We start from the raw sequence: 19,176 nt of genomic DNA, 5'->3' as shown, positions 1-19,176 counted from the left end.
TGTTGGCTGGTAACAATTGATGCAAATAAATCAAAATAGCAAGACTAAGTTACAAGGCATCAGCAAATTGCAAATGCTGGAATCGGGAGCAAAAACCAATCTCTCGAGTCTTCAGCTATTACACCCAGTGTGAAATGGAGCATAACCTTTCACTTGAAAGAAACTAGTCCTGATGGTATCAGGATTGAAGGGCATCTGCTTAGAACAGAAATGTGTAGGAATTTCTTCAGCCAAAGGGTGGAAAATCTGTGGAATTTGCCACAGGCAGTTGCGGAGGTCAAGACTTTGGGAGTATTTAAGACAGAGATTGTTAAATTCTTGATTAGCCAGGGCATGAAAGGTTATGGGAGAAGGCCTGGCAGTGGGGCCGAGTGGGAAAATGGATCAAAGTGACAGGGCAGACTCAATAGGCTGAATGGCCTATTTATTCTGTGACTTGTGGACTTATAAAATACAAATAAATGCATTTCAATGATTTCCAGTAAGTCATTCTTTAAGTTACATCCACTTGATATTGTATTTTACATTTATGAGATCAGGTTTTTGACAGATCAGCACTGAATAATTAATAAATTCTGCTTTGGGACATGTGGAAGAAAAATTTGCAAATTACTTTAAAAGTTAGTCACACAACATGTAACAATTATTGAAGTCAGTTCTAGACACCAAGGCCAAAGATACTAATAATGCAGTACATTGTCTTGTTTTCCCACCTGACAGTGCAGCTTCCTGAAAGTTTAAAAAAAAAACAGTCAATGGAACAAGTGTCATTATTAGTCAAAGAGAAGCACAAAAGATCTATTTTGGTTTTTACTTTATCCCTTCAAGCTTTGCCTCCCTTTAGCCTAGCCTCTTTGCACTAGCAGTAAAAACACAATGCAGGAGAAACTCAGCAGGTCAAACAGATAAGTTGTATATAACCATCATTTCAGGTATGAGCAAAATGTACGAATGTGCCCAGTTCAGCTCCTTACAAATTCGCTCCTCAATTCCCTCTGTCCATTAGGGAGTCTATAATACATCCCATTAGTGTTTTCATGCCTTTCCCATTCCTCACTTCCACCCAAATCACCTCACTGGATGAGCCCCTCCAATCTATCCTGCCATAGCACCACTAATTTTTTCTCTAACGAGCAATGCGACTCCTCTGCCTTTTATCCTCCCTGCTCTATCACTCCTAAAGCAATGGAATCCTGGAACATTTAGCTGCCAATCGTGCCCCTTCTTGCTAATATAAGGTACATAGGTCCTGCCTGCATTTTGCTCATATCTTGATGAAGGGCTCAAGCCTGAAATGTCAGTAACGTACCTTTATCTTTTGCTCTATTGACTGTTTGACCTGCTGAGTTTCTCCAGCATTGTGTTTTACTTCAACCACAGTGTCTGCAGGCTTTGTGAAATCTTGTAATCAGATGTTCAATGAGAACTTGCTTATTGAGGAACAAGTTGAGTTTCATGACATTCTGGGACAGTGGCAAGGAAGTGCTAGAGTTCCAGATGAGCCTTACTTTGACTTCTTGCACAATTTTTATTTATTTTTGTAAGGTGGTTTATTTGAATGTTGGCATCGTGAGCTGTTCATGACAAGAAATTCTGATTCTGGTCTAAAGCCTTCATTGGCTTTGGAGCACAATAGAATGTTCTCAAGTTTGGACTAATCCTTTTGGTCCAATAAATTATCCATCATGACTTCTTTTGTTCGACGACATTGATCCTATCTGTCTGCAGTATCCTGAGAGCCGCTTACATAAAGGTTTCATTGACTGAGCAGGCAGGACTGGTGATAGTGAAGCCCCTACGCCCACTACTGGCCAGGTGACTAAGTGCACCATTAAATCAAGGAGTGCTGCACATTCAGTCTTTGGTTGGGTTCGAAGGAATTTGACTTATCTCCAGGGTATGAAATTGGAGAGGCCACAGACTGGCAACCAGACCCCTGGCTCCTAATGATCTTGACAGTGCAGCCTGCTGGACAATGGGGCACCTGGTGAGAATAGGCCTAAGCATTAAAGTTAAGAAGCCTACTCTCCCAGACCATCTAGGCTTCCATTGAAGAATGGCACTCTTGTGGATTCAATATGTGCTATTTGAATTGCTGCCTTAACAGCTTAAAAATAAAAGGTGTCATGTTGTCGACAACATCTGGAACCTAGTTGGAAGTCACATTACCTGTCAATCAAGGTTGGACTCTGCCCTCCCATTAGTGTACACCTTTAATCATTTAGTAATTACCCGGGCCAGACCTCTAGCTTACTATAAACTCCAGAAAAGTACTATAAAGTCCAAATTGGTTAATACCTCTTCTTTGTGTGCCTATATATGCAGTTGTTAGTAGTACAGGTATTAATTCCAATGTGACTGGGTTGTGAGAGTGTAAGCAGTTACTGGTATCAGTAGTGTTAAGTCCCATGTGATTGGTTGCATTGTCTTGTGTGATTGAGAATACTTGTGTGTGTTATCCCTGTTGCAATCCCCTTGCGTGTGTTTCAATAAAAATTATTTCTGCATTCAGCCTGCGCCCAGACCCACTATTCTTTGAGCCGACTGAACTTTTCCCTTCTGACACAACACTCGTTCAGTAGGAATATAGAAATTTCTAGGCAATGCACACTACTCATGTAATGAATGAATAAAAATAATCCTTCCTGTCATTCATAATCTTGAAGCATGGAATTTTTCTTTGTTTATTAATTCACCACAATTTGCTACAATGGGGTCAAGACTTAGTGGTCTAGTTGTACGCTGACTACCTGTCAAGATGATGCCTGGCAATGACTCTCTTCTACCCAGAGCTGAGAACAACCTGCAAATTTCAAACGAAACCTTCAGCCATCCTCTGCACCCATGCCTTGCCCTGTGCACAGGTCAATGCAGTGGGGGACTGATTCCCAACATAAAAGTCTGCAGAAATCTGCAGTTCATTCTTTCTTACCATCAATGGAATTGTCCCAAAAACAAGAGCTAGCAGTGTGCAAGCCTGCTCCATTCTTCTGCATTATAACGCAGGTCACTGAAAGTGGGAAAACAACAATGGTGAAAGAGAGAAACTATTGCTGGAAATCTGAAATTAAAGCAATGATGGAAATGCAAGCAGCATCTGCAGAGAGAAAAGAAAGACGAATTTTAGTTCAATGACCTTTCATCAATTATAAAACTGGACAACAAATTATTTCAAAAGGTTTGCTTCCTGAAAAAAAAATTGAAGATTATGTTGAACAACTTCAAGCTGAACACAAAGATCATACTGTAGGAAGATGGAGAAACATTAAATTAATTTTTATTGGATTTAGCATGTTTAATCGCATAATGATGCTGACATATTGCAGTAGTTCAAATACCTAAAAAAATGTTTTGGTGCTGATTTTCATTTATACCTGGAATCTGATGCCTCTCATGTCAGTTTCCAGTTGCCCTGGAATTGCTTTTCCTCGTGTCATGTCCTAGTGAAATCTTTTCACCATGTTCTTCACTAACTGCACCAAGATCACCAGGGAAGAAGTCCAAATGCGAATGCAGAAAATGAAATGTTAAGTAGATTTTAAATATGATAGAAAATCACAAAAATAAGGGTATATGATAGGAAGATAGTAAAGTGATTTTCATGATTAGCAGCCCAGAATTTGTAAAATAAACCCCAAAGTGTTCAGGAAGCAGAAACTTCATTGTCCTTTATAACAGACAAAAGGTCATTGGTCTCTGAGACATCAGCCAGTGAAGGAGTTCCATCCATTTTTACTCCTTAGTGGTTGACAACAGTAAGTTCTTTCTTTATAAAGTATTTTTATTGATAAAGAACATACAAACAAAAAGGTAACAATTCAATAAAATAGTATGGACAGTTACAATAAACTAAATGAGATATTCTATATCTCACTAAATTGTAAATCATATCAATAATTTATATTCTAAATAGTATATACCTTTTTTGGGGGAGAAACTGTAATAATATTAAAATAAGGAAAGAAGAAAATAGCAGAGAAGAAAAACTCAAACCCTTACCTAACCATGTGCCAGATGTTTTTTATATATATATATATCTATATATAGATATATATATATAGATATATATATATGACCAGTATTAAAAGGAAAACAAAGGTTTTAAAAAAAAATAAGGAATGTGGAAAAGATACAAGTCAAACAATTCGGGAGGAGTCACGTGAAGGAGTAATAGCTGGTCGGGAAAACCAGCCCTCTCCAGGAAAATAGGAAAAAAGTTAGGAAAAAGCAAAGCATAACAAAAATAGAATATAAGAAATAGAAGATAAAGATACAGAGAAGAGAAAGAAGATGACTTCCAAGAAGGAGAACGTAAGAACAACTGGAAAAAAAGTTTAAAAAGTCGGTGGAGAAAAAAGAAGGCCTTACCTGCACGAAGGAACAGGATGCTGTGGTGACGAGGAGCGCCCAACCCTCAAGGTCAGTGCCTGTTCTGTGGAGTCACAATCCACCAGCCGCTGCACTACAAAAATGGCTCTCGGAGCCAAACAAAAGTGCGCAGTGCAAAATCAAAGGAGAAAGAGGACACTGGTGGGAGGGGGGCTCAGCAGAGGAGCGGGCTGTCACAGAGCGAGCAGCTGAGGGACGCTCAACACCAGGGCTCTCAACTGGAGGGCAAGGAAGAACAAACAGAAGAGACACAGACACAAAGAAGAGAAGAAGAAGACACAAACACAGATACAAACACAAAAGAAGAAGACCAAGATCTTCACAGAGAAATAGAAGGTAAAACTGATGGACAAAGAGAAATAAAAGGTAACTTCGTTGTCCTTTATTCTGAACAGAATATAAAGTCTTATTTTGAAGAACAAATGAGATCACTAAAAGAATGGTTATCATTAGAATTTAATGCAATTAAAAGGAAAATGAAAAGAACAGAAGATAAAATGCAAAGGTTAGAACTGGTCATGACAGAAATAGGGAAAAGAGTAGAGAATGTGGAAGAGCGGGAAACGGCTGTAGAAATGGAAGTAAATGACAAGAGAAAAATTGGAAGAAATTGACATCAAAATTAAAGAGATAGAAGAGTTGTTACCTCAGAAAATTGATATGTTGGAAAATTATAGTAGGCGAAACAACATAAAAATAGTGGGCCTGAAGGAGGGTGAAGAAGGCACAGACATGAAGGAATTTGTAAAAGGATGGATCCCGAAGGTCCTGGGAATGACAGAAATGCAGGAAGAAATGGAAATAGAAAGGGCACGCAGAGCATTAGCTCTGAAACCACAGGCACATCAAAAACCAAGATTCATCTTAGTAAAATTTTTGAGCTACACGACAAGAGAAAATATACTGGAACGGGCAAGGAATAAAATTAGAGAAGATAATAAACCATTGGAATACAAGGGTCAAAAAATATTTTTTTACCCAGACATAAATTTTGAACTCTTAAAGAGGAGGAAGGAATTTAATACAGCGAAATCAACTTTTTGGAGAAAAGGTTACAAATTCATATTAAGACATCCAGCAGTGCTTAAAATATTTATACCCAGGGAGCAAAACAGACTGTTCTCGGATCCAGAGAAAGTGCAAGAATTTGCAGAATGTTTGCAGGACAGGAGAAGAGATGAAGAGATGTAACAAGAATGAAGAATGGTGATAAAGTATATATAAAGATGTAAAAACAATGTATATGTAAAGAACTAAAGAGAAGGGAGTAAGGGGGGGGGAGAAGAGAGAGAGCTTTGTGAAATGTGTTAAAAAAAGTGTTTTCTGGAGAGGGCTGCGTAGAGGGGGATTAACCGTCACTGCAAAATCAGTTGACGCTGCGAACAAGATCGCAATCCAAATAAAAAGGGGAGTTATGGTTGCCCGACAAGGGATATGGGGCAACTCAGAGGGGGGGGGGGGAACCTTTGGGGTTAAGGTATGTAGAGCTCGTCGAAAGAACCAAAGACTTGTTGATCCAAACCAAGGCTTTTATTAGCAAAAGACCGGAGCTCTTCACAGGTGGCCAACCAGTCCGGAATGATCTGACCTGGCTAGGGACACAACCCTTTAAGGCCCAGGCAATAGGTGTGGCTTAGCTCTCAGCCAATTGCTGTAAGCACAGTCTAGATACAGTAACTATCGTGGACATTGAACATCTCCTCACTTGACAGGAAAGTGCAACAGCGACTGCACTTCCTGAGAAGACTAAAACGGGCAAGGCTAACGACCACCATTATGTCAACCTTCTATAGCAGTTCTATAAAGGGCATCCTGGCTGGCTACATCACAGTTGGTACAGTTGCTGCAGAGAAATGGATCAGAGGTCAATCCACAGGACCAGAAGAGTGGCAGAGAGGATCACTGGAGTCTCCTTTCCCCCACATCAACGTGATCTCAGAACCCTTGTCTGAAGCAGCCATGCAAAATCATTGTGGACCCCTTCCACCCTGCACACAGCATATTTCAGCTGCTCCCATCAGGGAAGAGATACAGGAGGATCAGAGCCAGCACCACCAGGTTGAGGAACAGCTTCTTCCCATGGGCAGTGAGAATGCTGAACGCCCAAGGGAACTGCTCACACTAACCATCTGAGACTCTCATTTGCACAGAGCAATATTTATTTATTATAGATATAATACTTGCCCTGCAAGTTTCTCATCATCCTGACTCAAACCATAGAACAGCACAGAAGCAGGCCCTTCAGCCCATCTACTCTGTACAAAACTATTAGAAAGCTCACTGTTCCTTCTCTTCGTCCGCGCTGGCTCAAAAGCCTCAAATTTCCTAACCAGTGGTATTGTGAGTAATCACGTGGAGATGAGATTCAAACAGCTGGCTCACCACCAACTGCTCAAAGGCAATAGAAACTTGGTGACTGTGGTTCAGCAATAAAAGCTGTTCTTGTCAGAAATTCCCCACAATGAATGAGAGAAGAAAAAGCCTCACCAATGTATTTGAAAGGCTTGGCCAGTTTGGTAAGTTGGCTGAGACATTGTTCGACCACAGAGGATGTCCACTGGTTCACTTTATTATGCTGAAAGGCATTTCCTCCAATGGTGTTTTCTATCACCTGCAACATTAACCAGGAAAACATCACACAATGAAAATGGTCAACCAAACCCAGAAAATGTGACATAGAAATGGAACTGAAGCACTCACTTCTTTGATGATGGTGCTCACGTCATCAACGACAAACGCAGCCTGGAAGATCGGAGTGAAATTGATCATCACAATGTGTATTTGGAAATAATTCAACCCCTATTCTCCAGTCCTGTTCCTGCACTCTAGTACTTCTGCAACAATCATTTGGTACAGTGTGGCACCACCAGGCAATGCACCTTAGCTCAAATCTCCAGTCGTGTCCCTGCACTGTAGTACTTCAATCACAGTGTCAGCAGAATTTTGTGTTTTATTCCTCATCTGGTGGCCTGTTGATTTGTTGTAGGTCTGTGGTAACTAAAGGAATGCTGAAAGCAGTTTGTGGGTGAAGAAAGGTTAAGAAGCTCTGATCACAAGACCAGAAGATGTAGGAGCAGAGATAGGCTATTTGGCCTATCGAGTCTTCTCTGCCTTTTGATTTTTTTTCCCCTCTCAACCTTATTTTCCTGCCACCTCCCCTTAACCTTTGACACCTTTACTAATCAAGAACCTATCAAGCTCTGCTTTAAATAGCTTTGCCTCACAGCCAAAGTCCCTTTCTGGTTTTATTTTTCTTGTGTAGTGAGTGGAAAGTAGTGTGGGATGATTCTCAATGTCCAGATGGGAATCAAGGGGGCAGGGTTTTCCACAACGAGCAGTGGGTTTATGGAAGGAACTGCCAGCGAAGCAATTGTGTCGGGTACAAAAAACAACATTTGAAAGATGCCTTGAGGAAGGGCTCAGGCCCGAAACATTGGTTATATATCTTTACCTCCTATGGACCCTACAAGACTGGCTGAGTTCCTCCAGCATTTCTGTGTTTACCTCAATCACAGAGTCTGCAAACTTTTGTGTTTCATCCCCTTCTTTAAAGATATTTGGACAGGTGCATGGATAGAAAATGTTTTGTTGGATATGGGCCAAAGACGGGAAAATAGGACAGACCAGGTAGGCCCCCTAGTCCCAATTGATGGGCCGAAGGGTCTGTATGTGACCCTCAGCCAGAAACACGCAGGAGCCATGTATGGGAGTGGAAGGAGAGAAGGGCCACCTTACCTCCTGCCCTGACCATCCCCATGAAGAGCCCGCTGCTCCTCCTTGCCCTGGTCTGCGGACCCTGCCCCACAACCCACAGTGGCCGGCTCATCCCCAAACCTCGAGAGACCGCCCGCAGCAGAGTAAGGTACGAGTTCCAGCGAAATGAGGATGCCCATGCAACGGGGCTCCTCGCCCCAGCGCAGCCCGGCCGTGCCCTTGCGACGTCCCGCCGCTTCCCCCTGGCCCTCACCACCCAAGGCACAGTGGAGAGACCCCTTTCTCCTCTGCACAGCGTTGGCTTTGAAGCCAGCGCACGTTTGTTTTGTGTTATAAGCTTTATTTTGCCCTTAAACATTACCTCCTCCACCTGTTGAAAATCATCCATGGCTGGTCTTCGCCTGGTGCTCCTGTAACCACAACAAACCAGGAAGGCAGGGTTACTTGGAAGCAGATGCTCCACTGCGAGCTGTGACTCCCCTCGGCCAACCCAAGGCACAGTTGGGGGGCGTTACACCGTTTGCAGCTCCACTGTTTGGGGGAGGGGGGCATATCAGGTTGCATCTCCCGAACGACTGTAAGACACACACAAGGAACCAAGGAAGCAGGTGCCCGCACGGACCTGGGCTGGAATCCCTAACGTGTGGTGGTCTTGTAGTGAGGACTAAGGCTTGAAATGCAGAAAGTGACATCGGAGATTGGCGATTCAACCACACCACCCAGAAGGGCTTGCTGAAGGAACACAGCATTTGGGAGAATGAGACAGCCAGGGGAGGGGACCTCGGAGAGTGTGTTCACTCTGGGGAAAGAGGATCCTCCGAAGAGGGGATGGAGAGGCTGGGGTTAAGCAAGAAAACACAAGACTGGAGAAACTCAGCAGGTCAAATAGCATTCTTGATATAGCGAAGATACCTAACCATCGTTTAGGGCTTGAGCTCTTCATCAAGGTGTAAGCAAAATGTACGCAGATGCCCTGTACTTTATAAAATGTTAATTCTGCCTCACCCGCAGGAAAAAGAATCTCAGGAATGTGACAATAAATCTGAAATCTGTTCTGAATATCCATATAGGAAGGAAGCGTTAAGGATGACCAATGTCTCAGGCTTGACCGCTTGGTCAACTTGTTTTTCCTGATACCTGACAAAGGGCCCAGGCATTGGTTACCTTTTACTTCCTAAGCATCTCCTGCTTAGTTTCTCCAGCGCTTTTATTTACTGCGCTGGGGCCATTCCCTCCAGAACATGACAGGCTGAAAGGTGACCTTATCGAGATTTATAAGTCAGGAGGGGCATGGATATAGTGAGTAGCCTTTACCCCAGGATGAGGGGGTCAATAACCAGAGGGCATGGAGTTAAAATAATTTGGGGAAGGAGAGGGATCTAAGGGCCAATGTTTTTTCACTGAGTCTGTGCAGCCAGCTGCCAGAAGAAGAGGTAGAAGTGGATATAATTAAACGGTTTAAAATGTTTAGAACAGGTGGTGTGGTCAGGGAAGGTTTAGAGGGATATGGACCGTATGAAGAGTAGTTTGGACTCGCACAGATGGGCCACTTGGTTGACACGAATGAGTTGGGCTGAAGGGCTTGTTTCCCTGCTGTGTGGCTTCCATCCAATAAGGGAATCTGAAGACTCTGTCTCTAAATTTTTTTAAAATTAAAAAGGGTTACAAATTTTTGACATACAGCATGGTAACAGGTCCTTCCAGGCAACAAACCCAAATACCCCAATTAACCTATAACCCTGGGATGGGATGGGAGGAAACTGGAGCACCAGGAGGAACCACACGCAGACACAGGGAGAATGTACCAAACTTCTTACAGACAGCGCCAGCTTCGAACCAGTGTCACTGATGCTGTAACAGCATTCTGCTAACTGTGTTGCCCAACATCAGCCAACATCATAAAGGACCCACATTTCCCCGGTCACAATCTCTTCTCACTGTTACTTTCAGGCAGAAGGTGCAGAAGCCTGAAGTTCAGGTTCAAGAACAGTTCTTCAGCAGCTATCAGGCTCTTGAATCTACAGGTTAGCATGAAACAAGAAAGTCTGCAGATGCTCTCATTGTGGTAAGAACCTTGTCGAAGGACTCAGGCCAGAAACGTTGATAGCATATCTTTGCCCGCAGTGACCTGCTGGGCTTCTCCAACACTTTCATGTATTCACTCTGTTTAAAGTAGCCTGTGATTTCTTTTATTCGAAATCAGAATTTATTGTCATGAATATATGTCTCCAAATCTGTTGTTTTGTGGCAGCATTATTGTGCATTACAGGGGCAAAAATTGCTAAAAGTGACCTTTATGTACACTATTTTAATAAATAAATCAATTGGTGTAAAAGAAGAGCAAAAAGTGAGGTAATGTCTATGGTTCATTGTCCATTCAGAAATCTGATGGGGAACAAGCCATTTTTGTGCCATTGGGTGTTCGTCTTCATTCTCCTGTACCTCCTTCCTGATGGTAGCAGTGAGAGGAGGGCATGGCCTGGGTGGTGAGGGTCCTTGTTGATAGAGACTGATAGATGTCCAAGTGTACATCTAATCCTGACCAATACAAGGCCACGGATTCCACATTTGCATGGAAAATATCCCAAAGGGCTTCATAGGTAGCATCTGCGACAATTCTTTGCCGTCATGTTACGCCAAAGCACGCTCTGAGTTTATGAACAGCTTCCCAGCAGTGGCCTCTTGATGGCCTGCTTCATAATTTCCCCCCCCTTTCATTGGTATCTTTAATCACAAGAGGAGCACCATTCATTCTGGACTGATAAGAAAATACTGCCAGTGCAGTACTTGCTCACAAATACGGTGGATCCAAAGTTCAATTCACACTCTTGTACCAGCTGACCACAGCTGTCACTCTGGATATTGAAATAATAACTGATTCAAGTTCAGATTTTTTGTTAGAGTACGTGCATGACATCACCTACACCCTGATATTCTTTATACTGTGGTTGAGGGGTGTGAGAGGGTTGTTCAACAGAAGTGTGGATCTGATTACAGGTCCTTCAGATCAACTCTTTCATGCTGACTAAGTTGTTTACCTATGGTAGTGCCATTAGCCTGCATTCAGCCCAGATCCCTCTAACCCAGTGGTTCTCAACCTTTTTCGGCTTAAGGCCCACCTGGCTTCCAGCCTAACATGGATTGCCCACTAATGGGAATGACTGAGCAAAATTTTCAAGTCAAAGGCAGCTCTGTAAGAAACACATATTTATCTAATATAAAGTATTTTAACAAACATTTTTAAAGACTCACATGGAACGTTGGTTGAGAACCACTGCTTAAAACCTTTCTTATTCACATACCTGCCTAAATGTCTATTAACTCTATTAACGTTACAATTGTCTCAGCCTCTACCACTTCCTCTGGCAGCTTGTTCCCTCAGGACCTTTTTAAATCATTCTCACTTCACCTTAAATGACCCCCCCCCCCCCCCCCCCCCCCCCCCATCCTCCCAGTTTTAGACTGTCCTTCTCTGGGAAAACCATTCACCATTACCTCAGGCACTGAGGAGTAAAACCTTGGAGAGATTTAAACACAAAGGGAAGAAATGGTCTTTAGGTTCCACTCCAGTTCCTGAACTCCCTCCCAAAGATTCACGGAGTTCAATAAAGCAGGCAGCAGTTATGGATGGGGAATTAAATGCTGGCTCACATCTCTTGAATTAATAAAAATAAGAGTAGCTGGATGTAAGAGGAAGGTTTTAACAGGTTTCTTCGCATGCTATTGGACTGGTAATATAATGAATACATTGAACCATCCAGATCAGCAGCGTTTGACCCCAATGGTCTCAGATAGGTAGTTGAGCTTACACTCTCCTGTCTCACCTCTGCACCCTGCTCTAATGCAATCCTACCTCTCCCTGGCTGGGGAGAAGTAAAGTGGAAACGATTCCTGCTGTTTATTGCTTATCATGTTCCCACCAATGAAGAAACGGAACTGCCTGCCTCACGCATGAGTGGCTGGAATGCAGGGTGTGCTGCAGGAACATCTCCCAGAAGGGTTAACCCTTTCAGCAGGGGAAAGGAAAGCCCGTGAAAACATTGAGGGGTTCCCAATCTCGCAAAGGCTCAATGGACTCTTAACTAAAGAAAATACAAGAGATTGCATCTGGAGCAAAAAAAATCTGCTGGGGGAAATTTAGCAGATTGAGCGGTATCTGTACTGGTCAACTTTCTAGGTTGAATCATTTCATTAATAGATTTCAGTTAGTGCGATGCCATTACAGAGCCAACAACCCAGGTTCGAATCCGTCGCTCTCTGTAAGGAGTTTGTTTATTATTCACATGACCATCATGGGTTTCCTCTGGGTGCTCTGGTCCCATGTTCCAAAGACGTACGGGGTTAGTAATTTGATTGGTCATGTGGGTTTATTTGGGATAGTGTGGGGTCGTGGGCCAGAAGGACCTATTACTGTGCTGTATCTCTAAATTAATTTTTTTTAAATTAAAAGTTCTTGCTATAAGCAGTGATTTGATCTCAGTCACTTCATGATGGCCACTGGAGGTGGGATCGTGATCATTATTTGATCAATTACTGTCACCTTCTGTCAAGACTAATTGGAGCAGAGGTATAAAATATTCCTCTAACGGGGTATTAATCGTGTTGCTGTTCAAATAAGGGATGTGCTGCCAGCGGAGCTGGTTTAGTGACGGCCTGCTTCCCACCTCAAGAGATGAGCTGGGGAATGGTAAGAAGGAGCTGGAATGGAGAACATGCTCTTCTGTGATACAACTGGAATTTTTCTTCGCGGGGCTGGGAGGTTGTCAGGAATTGCTAGAGGAAAAAGAAAGTGATGGAGATGACATATGAAAAGCAGGTAGTTCAGCCCAGTGAGTGGGCTGTGATGAAGCCAGCTTAGTTACTAATGGGTCCATTCAAAGCTGATGGTGTGGCCCTTAGAAATTCAGACCCAGTGGTTGGCTTGCCTTTTGTGGTATTCTTCCTTTCTGACCATCTCCTGCTGCTCTGCCACATGTCATTTCCAATTAAATAATTGTTTTCAAATTTATGTGTGTTCATGTGGTTATAATGTCTCCGTGTGTTTTAATCATTACAGCTGCACATGCAATCTGTTAACACTTGATAGTCACAAGACCATAGAACATTACAGCATAGAAACAGGCCCTTTGGCCCTTCTCATCTGTGCCGAATTATTATTCTGCCATGTCCCATTGACCTACACCCAGTATACATCCCTCCATACTCCTCCCATCTATTTACCCTTTTCAATTTTTCTCAAATGTTAAAATTGAGCCCACAATCACCAGAACAGCTGGCAGTTCATTCCACTCTACCACTCTCTGTATCCCCAAATGCTCCCCCTAAACTTTTCCCCTTTCACCCTTGAACTATGTCCTCTGGTTTTTATCTCACCTAACCTCAGTGGAAAAAGCCTACTTGCATTTACTCTATCAATACCTCTCATTCTTTATCAAATCTCCCCTCATTCTTCTACGCTCCAGGGAATAAAGTCCTAACCTATTTAACCTTTCCCTGTGGTACTCAGTTCCTGGAGTCTGGGCAACATCCTAATAAATCTTCTCTGCACTCTTTCTGTCTTATGGATATCTTTCCTGTAGTTAGGTGACTAAGACTGCACACAATACTCCAAATTTGGCCTCACCAATGCCTTATACAACTTCACCATAACATCCCAACTCCTATACCCAGTACTTTGATTTATGAAGGCCAATATGCCAAAAGCTTTCTTTATAACCCTTTATACTTGTGACACCACTTTCAGGCAATTATGTTTCTGTATTCCCAGATCTTTCCATTCTAACACACTCCTCAGTGCCCTACCATTTACCATATATGTCTTATCTAGATTTGTCCTTCCAAAATTCATCACCTCAGGATAAAGCAGCCCACCTGACCTGACATCCAATTCGGCATCTTAAACACTCACACCCTCCACCTCTAATGTGCACCTCATACAAACTGTTTATCAACTCACCATTGCAAACAAACCACTCTCACAGAGAAGAGAGATCAAATCAGAAGTTATTGTCATGAATATGTCACGAAATTCATCATTTTGCAATAGCATCACAGGTTGCTATAAATTACATTTTAAAAAAATAAACAAATTAGTGCAAAAGAGAAAGGCGAGATAGTGTCTGTGTTTCATTGTCCATTCAGAAATCTGATGCAGAGAGGAAGAAGTTGTTTTTGTACCATTGAGTGTTCATTTTCAGGCTCCAGTACCTCTTTCCTGATGGTAGCAGTGTGAAGAGGGCATGGCCTGGGTGGTGAGGGTCCTTGAGTATAGAGACTGCTATTTTTAGACACCGTCTCTTGTAGATGTACTCAATGGAGTGATTTTCGTGATAACACTGGCTGAGTTAACAACCCTCTGTAGCTTTTTCTTGTCTGTTCATTTGCACCTCCATACCAGACACTGATGCAACCAGTCAGAATGCTCTCTATGGTACACGTTGAAATTTGCAGGAGTCTTTGGTGACATAATAAAGCAGTAGAAAGGAGATAGTGGTGGAAAATGTGACGATGGGGAGTCTGATAGCTGGAAAACCATCTCTAATGTTGGGTAAGTAAAAACAGAAACCTTTTGTGAGAATATAACAGGGCACCTTAAAACAATGTGAGGGTGATAAAGGTCATCTCTTCCGAATCAATAATAAACAGTCTACATCTAGTTGGCTGACTCTTTCTCTTCACGGATGGCGCCTGACCTGCTGAGTCTCTCCAACTTCTCACTTCTCGTTCAAGACTCCAGTGTCTCCAGTTAGAACCATAGAAGGCCCTTCAACCTTTCTGGTCTGTGCTGAACTATTTTTTTCTGCCTAGACTCAATGACCTGCACCCAGTCCATAGCCCTCCATACCCCTCCCATCTATGTACCTGTCCAAATTCTTCTTAAATGTTAAAATTTAGCTCACATTCGCCACTTCATTTACAAGCCCCATGGAATAGAGGCTCGGATACTTACCTGGACCAACGTCATCGCACTAGAAGGCCATGATCTCCATGACCCTTTGGATGTGATAAGGGCCGAGGTAGAATTTATCATGTTTGAGTGAAAAGAGACAAGAAATGGAGAGCCATGGGAGAAGCAGGAGTGGGGTTGCGGGGTGTTGGTGGGGGGGGGTGGTGGGGGTTAACAAAAGTCAGAGAAGTCAATATTAATGCCATCCGGTTGGAGGTGTGGTTCCTCCAGTTTACGGGTGGTCTCAGTCTGGCAGTGCATGAGACCATGAACAGACATGTCAGCAAGGTAATGGGATGGAGAACTGAAGTGGGTGGCCACTGGGAAATCCACACTATTTCAGCAGACAGAGCAGAGGTGCTCAACAAAGTGATTTCCCAGTCTGCGTCAGGTCTCTCCGTTGCAGAGGAGACACCATCCATCTGCCTTCTTCCTCCCCCACTTGGCCTCAATACCAGAACACCAGAAGACACAGGAGTAGGCCATTCGACTCATCAGTTCTGCCTCTAAAATCCATCGTAGCTGATTCACTATATTTCTCAACTCCATTGCCCTGTTTTCTCCCAGTACTCCTTGATTCTCTTCCTCATCTAGCGCCTAATCCCAATCAAGGTATCAGAACCAGGTTTCAAGAAGATGCCGAAGGGCTCCTGAAGGGCCTTGGGTCCTGAACACTTCCTGGTTGCATTGGAGGTTTGGATCTGGAACTCGAGTTGCCAATGGATGGAATAGGAGTCTGCAGGAGGCTGGAGGCAAATCCACAGACAGTCAAAGATTCTGAAGGGACTCTCTTTTGCTTTTCTTTCTCCAATTGTTAGGGGCGTTGGGCAATGCTCATGGAAAATCTTTGTTTGCCCCCCCCCCCCCCAACACCCCGCAACCCCACTCCTGCTTCTCCCATGGCTCTCCATTTCTTGTCTCTTTTCACTCAGACATGATAAATTCTACCTTGGCCCTTATCACATCCAAAGGGACATGGAGATCATGGCCTTCTAGTGCGATGACGTTGGTCCAGGTAAGTATCCGAGCCTCTATTCCATGGGGCTTGTAAATGAAGTGGCGAATGTGAGCTAAATTTTAACATTTAAGAAGAATTTGGACAGGTACATAGATGGGAGGGGTATGGAGGGCTATGGACTGGGTGCAGGTCATTGAGTCTAGGCAGAAGTTAAAGTATACCATATATGTACATGCTTAATATATTATTATGTGACAATAAAAGGAAACTAATAAAAGAAACCTTGAACCTATCCATCTCTGTCATAAATATACCCAATGACATAGCCTCCACAGCCATGTATGGCAATGAATTCCACAGATTTACCCCCCCCTCTGATATAAAGGGACATTTTTGTGTTCTGAGGCTGTGGCCTCTGGTTCCAGATGCCCCCCGCCACCCCCCCCATCAGAGGAAACATCCTCTCCTTGTCCACTCTATCCAGTCCTTTCTGTACTTAATAGGTTTGTTTCAATGAGATCCCCCTTATTCTACACTTCAGGAGGTACAGTCACTGAGCCATCAAATGCTCCTTCCATGAAAACCATTTTATTCCAGGGATTGTTCTCCCAAGCTTCCTCTGGAGTCTCTCCAATGGCAATATGCCCTTCCTTAGATAAGGACCCCAAAACTGCTCACAGTACTTCAAGTGTAGTCTGACAAACCCACTATAAAGCCCCACAATGCATCCCTGCTTTTATATTCTATCCTTGAAAAAAAAATTTCAAAATAAACAAACCGCAACCCAGCTGGAACGGACACAATTTATTACAAACCCATGGACTGCGTTTATCAAAGCTGTCTAATGTAATGTGCGCATCATCTGTACCATGGATGAAGGGGCTTTTCCCAGAGGGGCAGCACAGTCAGCCTAGCGGTTAGCGCAATGCTGTTGCAGCACCAGTGACCTGGGTTAGAATCCGGCACTCTCTGTAAGTCGTTTGTATGTTCTCCGTGTGTCTGTCTGGGTTTCCTCCGGGTGCTCTGGTTTCCTCCCACTGTCCTCCCCCCTCTGTTAATTGGTTGTAATTGGATGGCACAGGCTTGTGTATGTCTTTATCATATATTAATGATAAAGAATATATATTATATATGTATGTGTGTATGTGCATGTGTGTGCGCACATGCGTGTGCATATATATATAATTAAAATAAACATATGTCTAAATCTAAATTCAAGCCCCAGCTTGTGAATTTTACCAAATTTGAACTACATTGCATTATGCAGTAGTGTGATCACATTGGAGAGAATCTTTACCAGTTTATTTTGCATCAAATAACTATCCATTTGACAACTATTTCCTTCTTGGCAGTTTAAAATGTCCCAGCCCTGTTTCTCCTTTGAATGGTTACCATAGGTCGGCAGAAGAACCAGAGATCTATAGTAGCCCTTCCTGGTCGCTGGCACATCCCCTCCCTAGAGTCTGGGCCTTGTTTCTTTGAAGCAGGTTGCCCTGGTAACATGCTGCACTGGTGAAACTGCAGTGAAATCCAAGTTATGAAGCTGAGAGCAGGCTGGACACAAGGCCTGGGGAGTGTGCTGCATCCGAGTAGAACAGAGAGAGAGAGACAGAGGAGCAGAAGCACTCCTCTGCACACTCTCCCTCCCCTCCCATCCCTAACTCCCCCCACCCTACCCTACCCGGGGTCCTGCTGATATTTCTTTGTACAGTGGCTTCAAAGTGGGAGAATGTCTGAGCTTTGATTTGGCAGGCCTCTCTCGGAGTAGCTTTCTACAAAGGGCTGCGGGAAACCTGCAATTAGCAGAGGAAATTAACAGAGTCACTCAGCAGGAGGGGGGGGGGGGGGTGCGATTAAGAATAAACACCCAGAGGGCAAAGGAACTCTCCAAATCGAGGCAGGAGAGGTTATTCACTCTTCACAACCTTTCCATCTTAGGACAGGAATAGTGCTGACCTTTATATACTGATTCTGGTCTTAACACAAATCTTTACAACCCACCCTCGTTGTTGGATACAAGGCCCAGTTCTCACTCTCTCCTGTTCTACAGACTGGCAGCTTCCTCAGGGAGGGAGTGACAGATTCCTACTACACCCTCTTGAGTGGGTATCTATCTGCCAACTTTTTACCCAAAAATAAACTATTCACAAATTATTTACCAAAAAAACCCATTGAAAGTCTTTTCATATCCTAGTGATATAAGCATACACTTTCATCAATGTATGTTGTTACAATCGTTCTATTTACATCATTGTCACCACTGTGCCACCTTGTCATTTCTCCTCCCCTCTGTTGTTTGAGGGACTTGCCCTTGGTTTCAGCCCCTCCATGCCCAGCAACATAAGGGATCTAGACTGTGGGCCTACCCCACATCGTCCTCGCACTGACTCCACCAAGCCTCAGCACGTACTCCTGCAAATTCCTCACCGTCATCAGCGTATGGTAAAAGTTTCGGGCAGACCCAAATGTGTCCCTCACCGAGTTGATGGTCTTCCAGCAGGTCTGGATGTCGGCCTTTGTGTGTGTCCTCGGGAAAAGCCATAAATTAGAGAGTCCTCTGTCACTGTACTGTTAGGGTTGAACCATGACAAGAACTCTTACATCCTTCTTTGCATACTTGTAGCAAATCCGCTTTCTGCAAAGAGGTGGATGACTGTCTCCTCTCAACCGCAGTCATCTGGGGGACAATGTGGGTGATATTTCTATTGAATAGTAAGGGTATCTTATCTGATCGGGAGAGCTCCCTCTCACCACCAGCCAGGCCAAGTCCTGGACAGTGAATTCCATAGATTCACTACTCTCTGAGGGAAGCAGTTCCTTTTCATCTCTGTATTAAATTGACTCCCCTGAATCTTGAGGCTGTGTCCCATTGTTCTAGTCTCACAGGGCAGTGGAAACAACCTCCCTGCTCTTACTTTTCCTATTGTTTTCATGTTAATACGTTTTGATAGGATCCCACTCCACCCCCCCACCCCCCATCCTTCTTAACTCCCACAAGGGCTGCCTTCCTTCCACTGGACCAAGCCCGGCTCTGCCGCACAGCTGAAAATGGGCAACATAATTTTTTCTGCACCTGTTTCCTTTGTTGTGCTCTAATAGCCTCAATGAAACCCTCTGACCACATTCTTGGTACCTGTTCTAACATCGCTTTGTATGGTTGTAGGACATA

The 19,176-nt window shown here is 43.5% G+C and overlaps 1 protein-coding gene across 2 annotated transcripts in view; it reads right to left on the bottom strand.

Moving 5' to 3' along the window:
- Positions 1–489: 489 nt before the first annotated feature.
- dynlt1a (dynein light chain Tctex-type 1a) overlaps positions 490–19,176 on the bottom strand; it is a 40,176-nt gene continuing 21,489 nt past the window's right edge. For both annotated transcript variants that reach the window (XM_069895218.1, XM_069895217.1), the window contains 5 exons: positions 8,465–8,513; positions 7,090–7,131; positions 6,877–7,000; positions 2,933–3,010; positions 490–729 (listed from right to left, as the gene is read on the bottom strand). In XM_069895218.1, coding sequence (XP_069751319.1) covers positions 659–729; positions 2,933–3,010; positions 6,877–7,000; positions 7,090–7,131; positions 8,465–8,491 — 342 coding nt within the window. In that variant the 5' untranslated portion in view covers positions 8,492–8,513 and the 3' untranslated portion in view covers positions 490–658. The remainder of the gene's footprint in view (positions 730–2,932; positions 3,011–6,876; positions 7,001–7,089; positions 7,132–8,464; positions 8,514–19,176) is intronic.

This window comes from Narcine bancroftii, chromosome 8, assembly GCF_036971445.1.
Source record: "Narcine bancroftii isolate sNarBan1 chromosome 8, sNarBan1.hap1, whole genome shotgun sequence".
In the NCBI taxonomy this organism is placed as follows: Eukaryota; Metazoa; Chordata; class Chondrichthyes; order Torpediniformes; family Narcinidae; genus Narcine; species Narcine bancroftii.
Note: the sequence above shows the minus strand (reverse complement) of the source record. Positions and strands in the feature narration are given on the sequence as shown.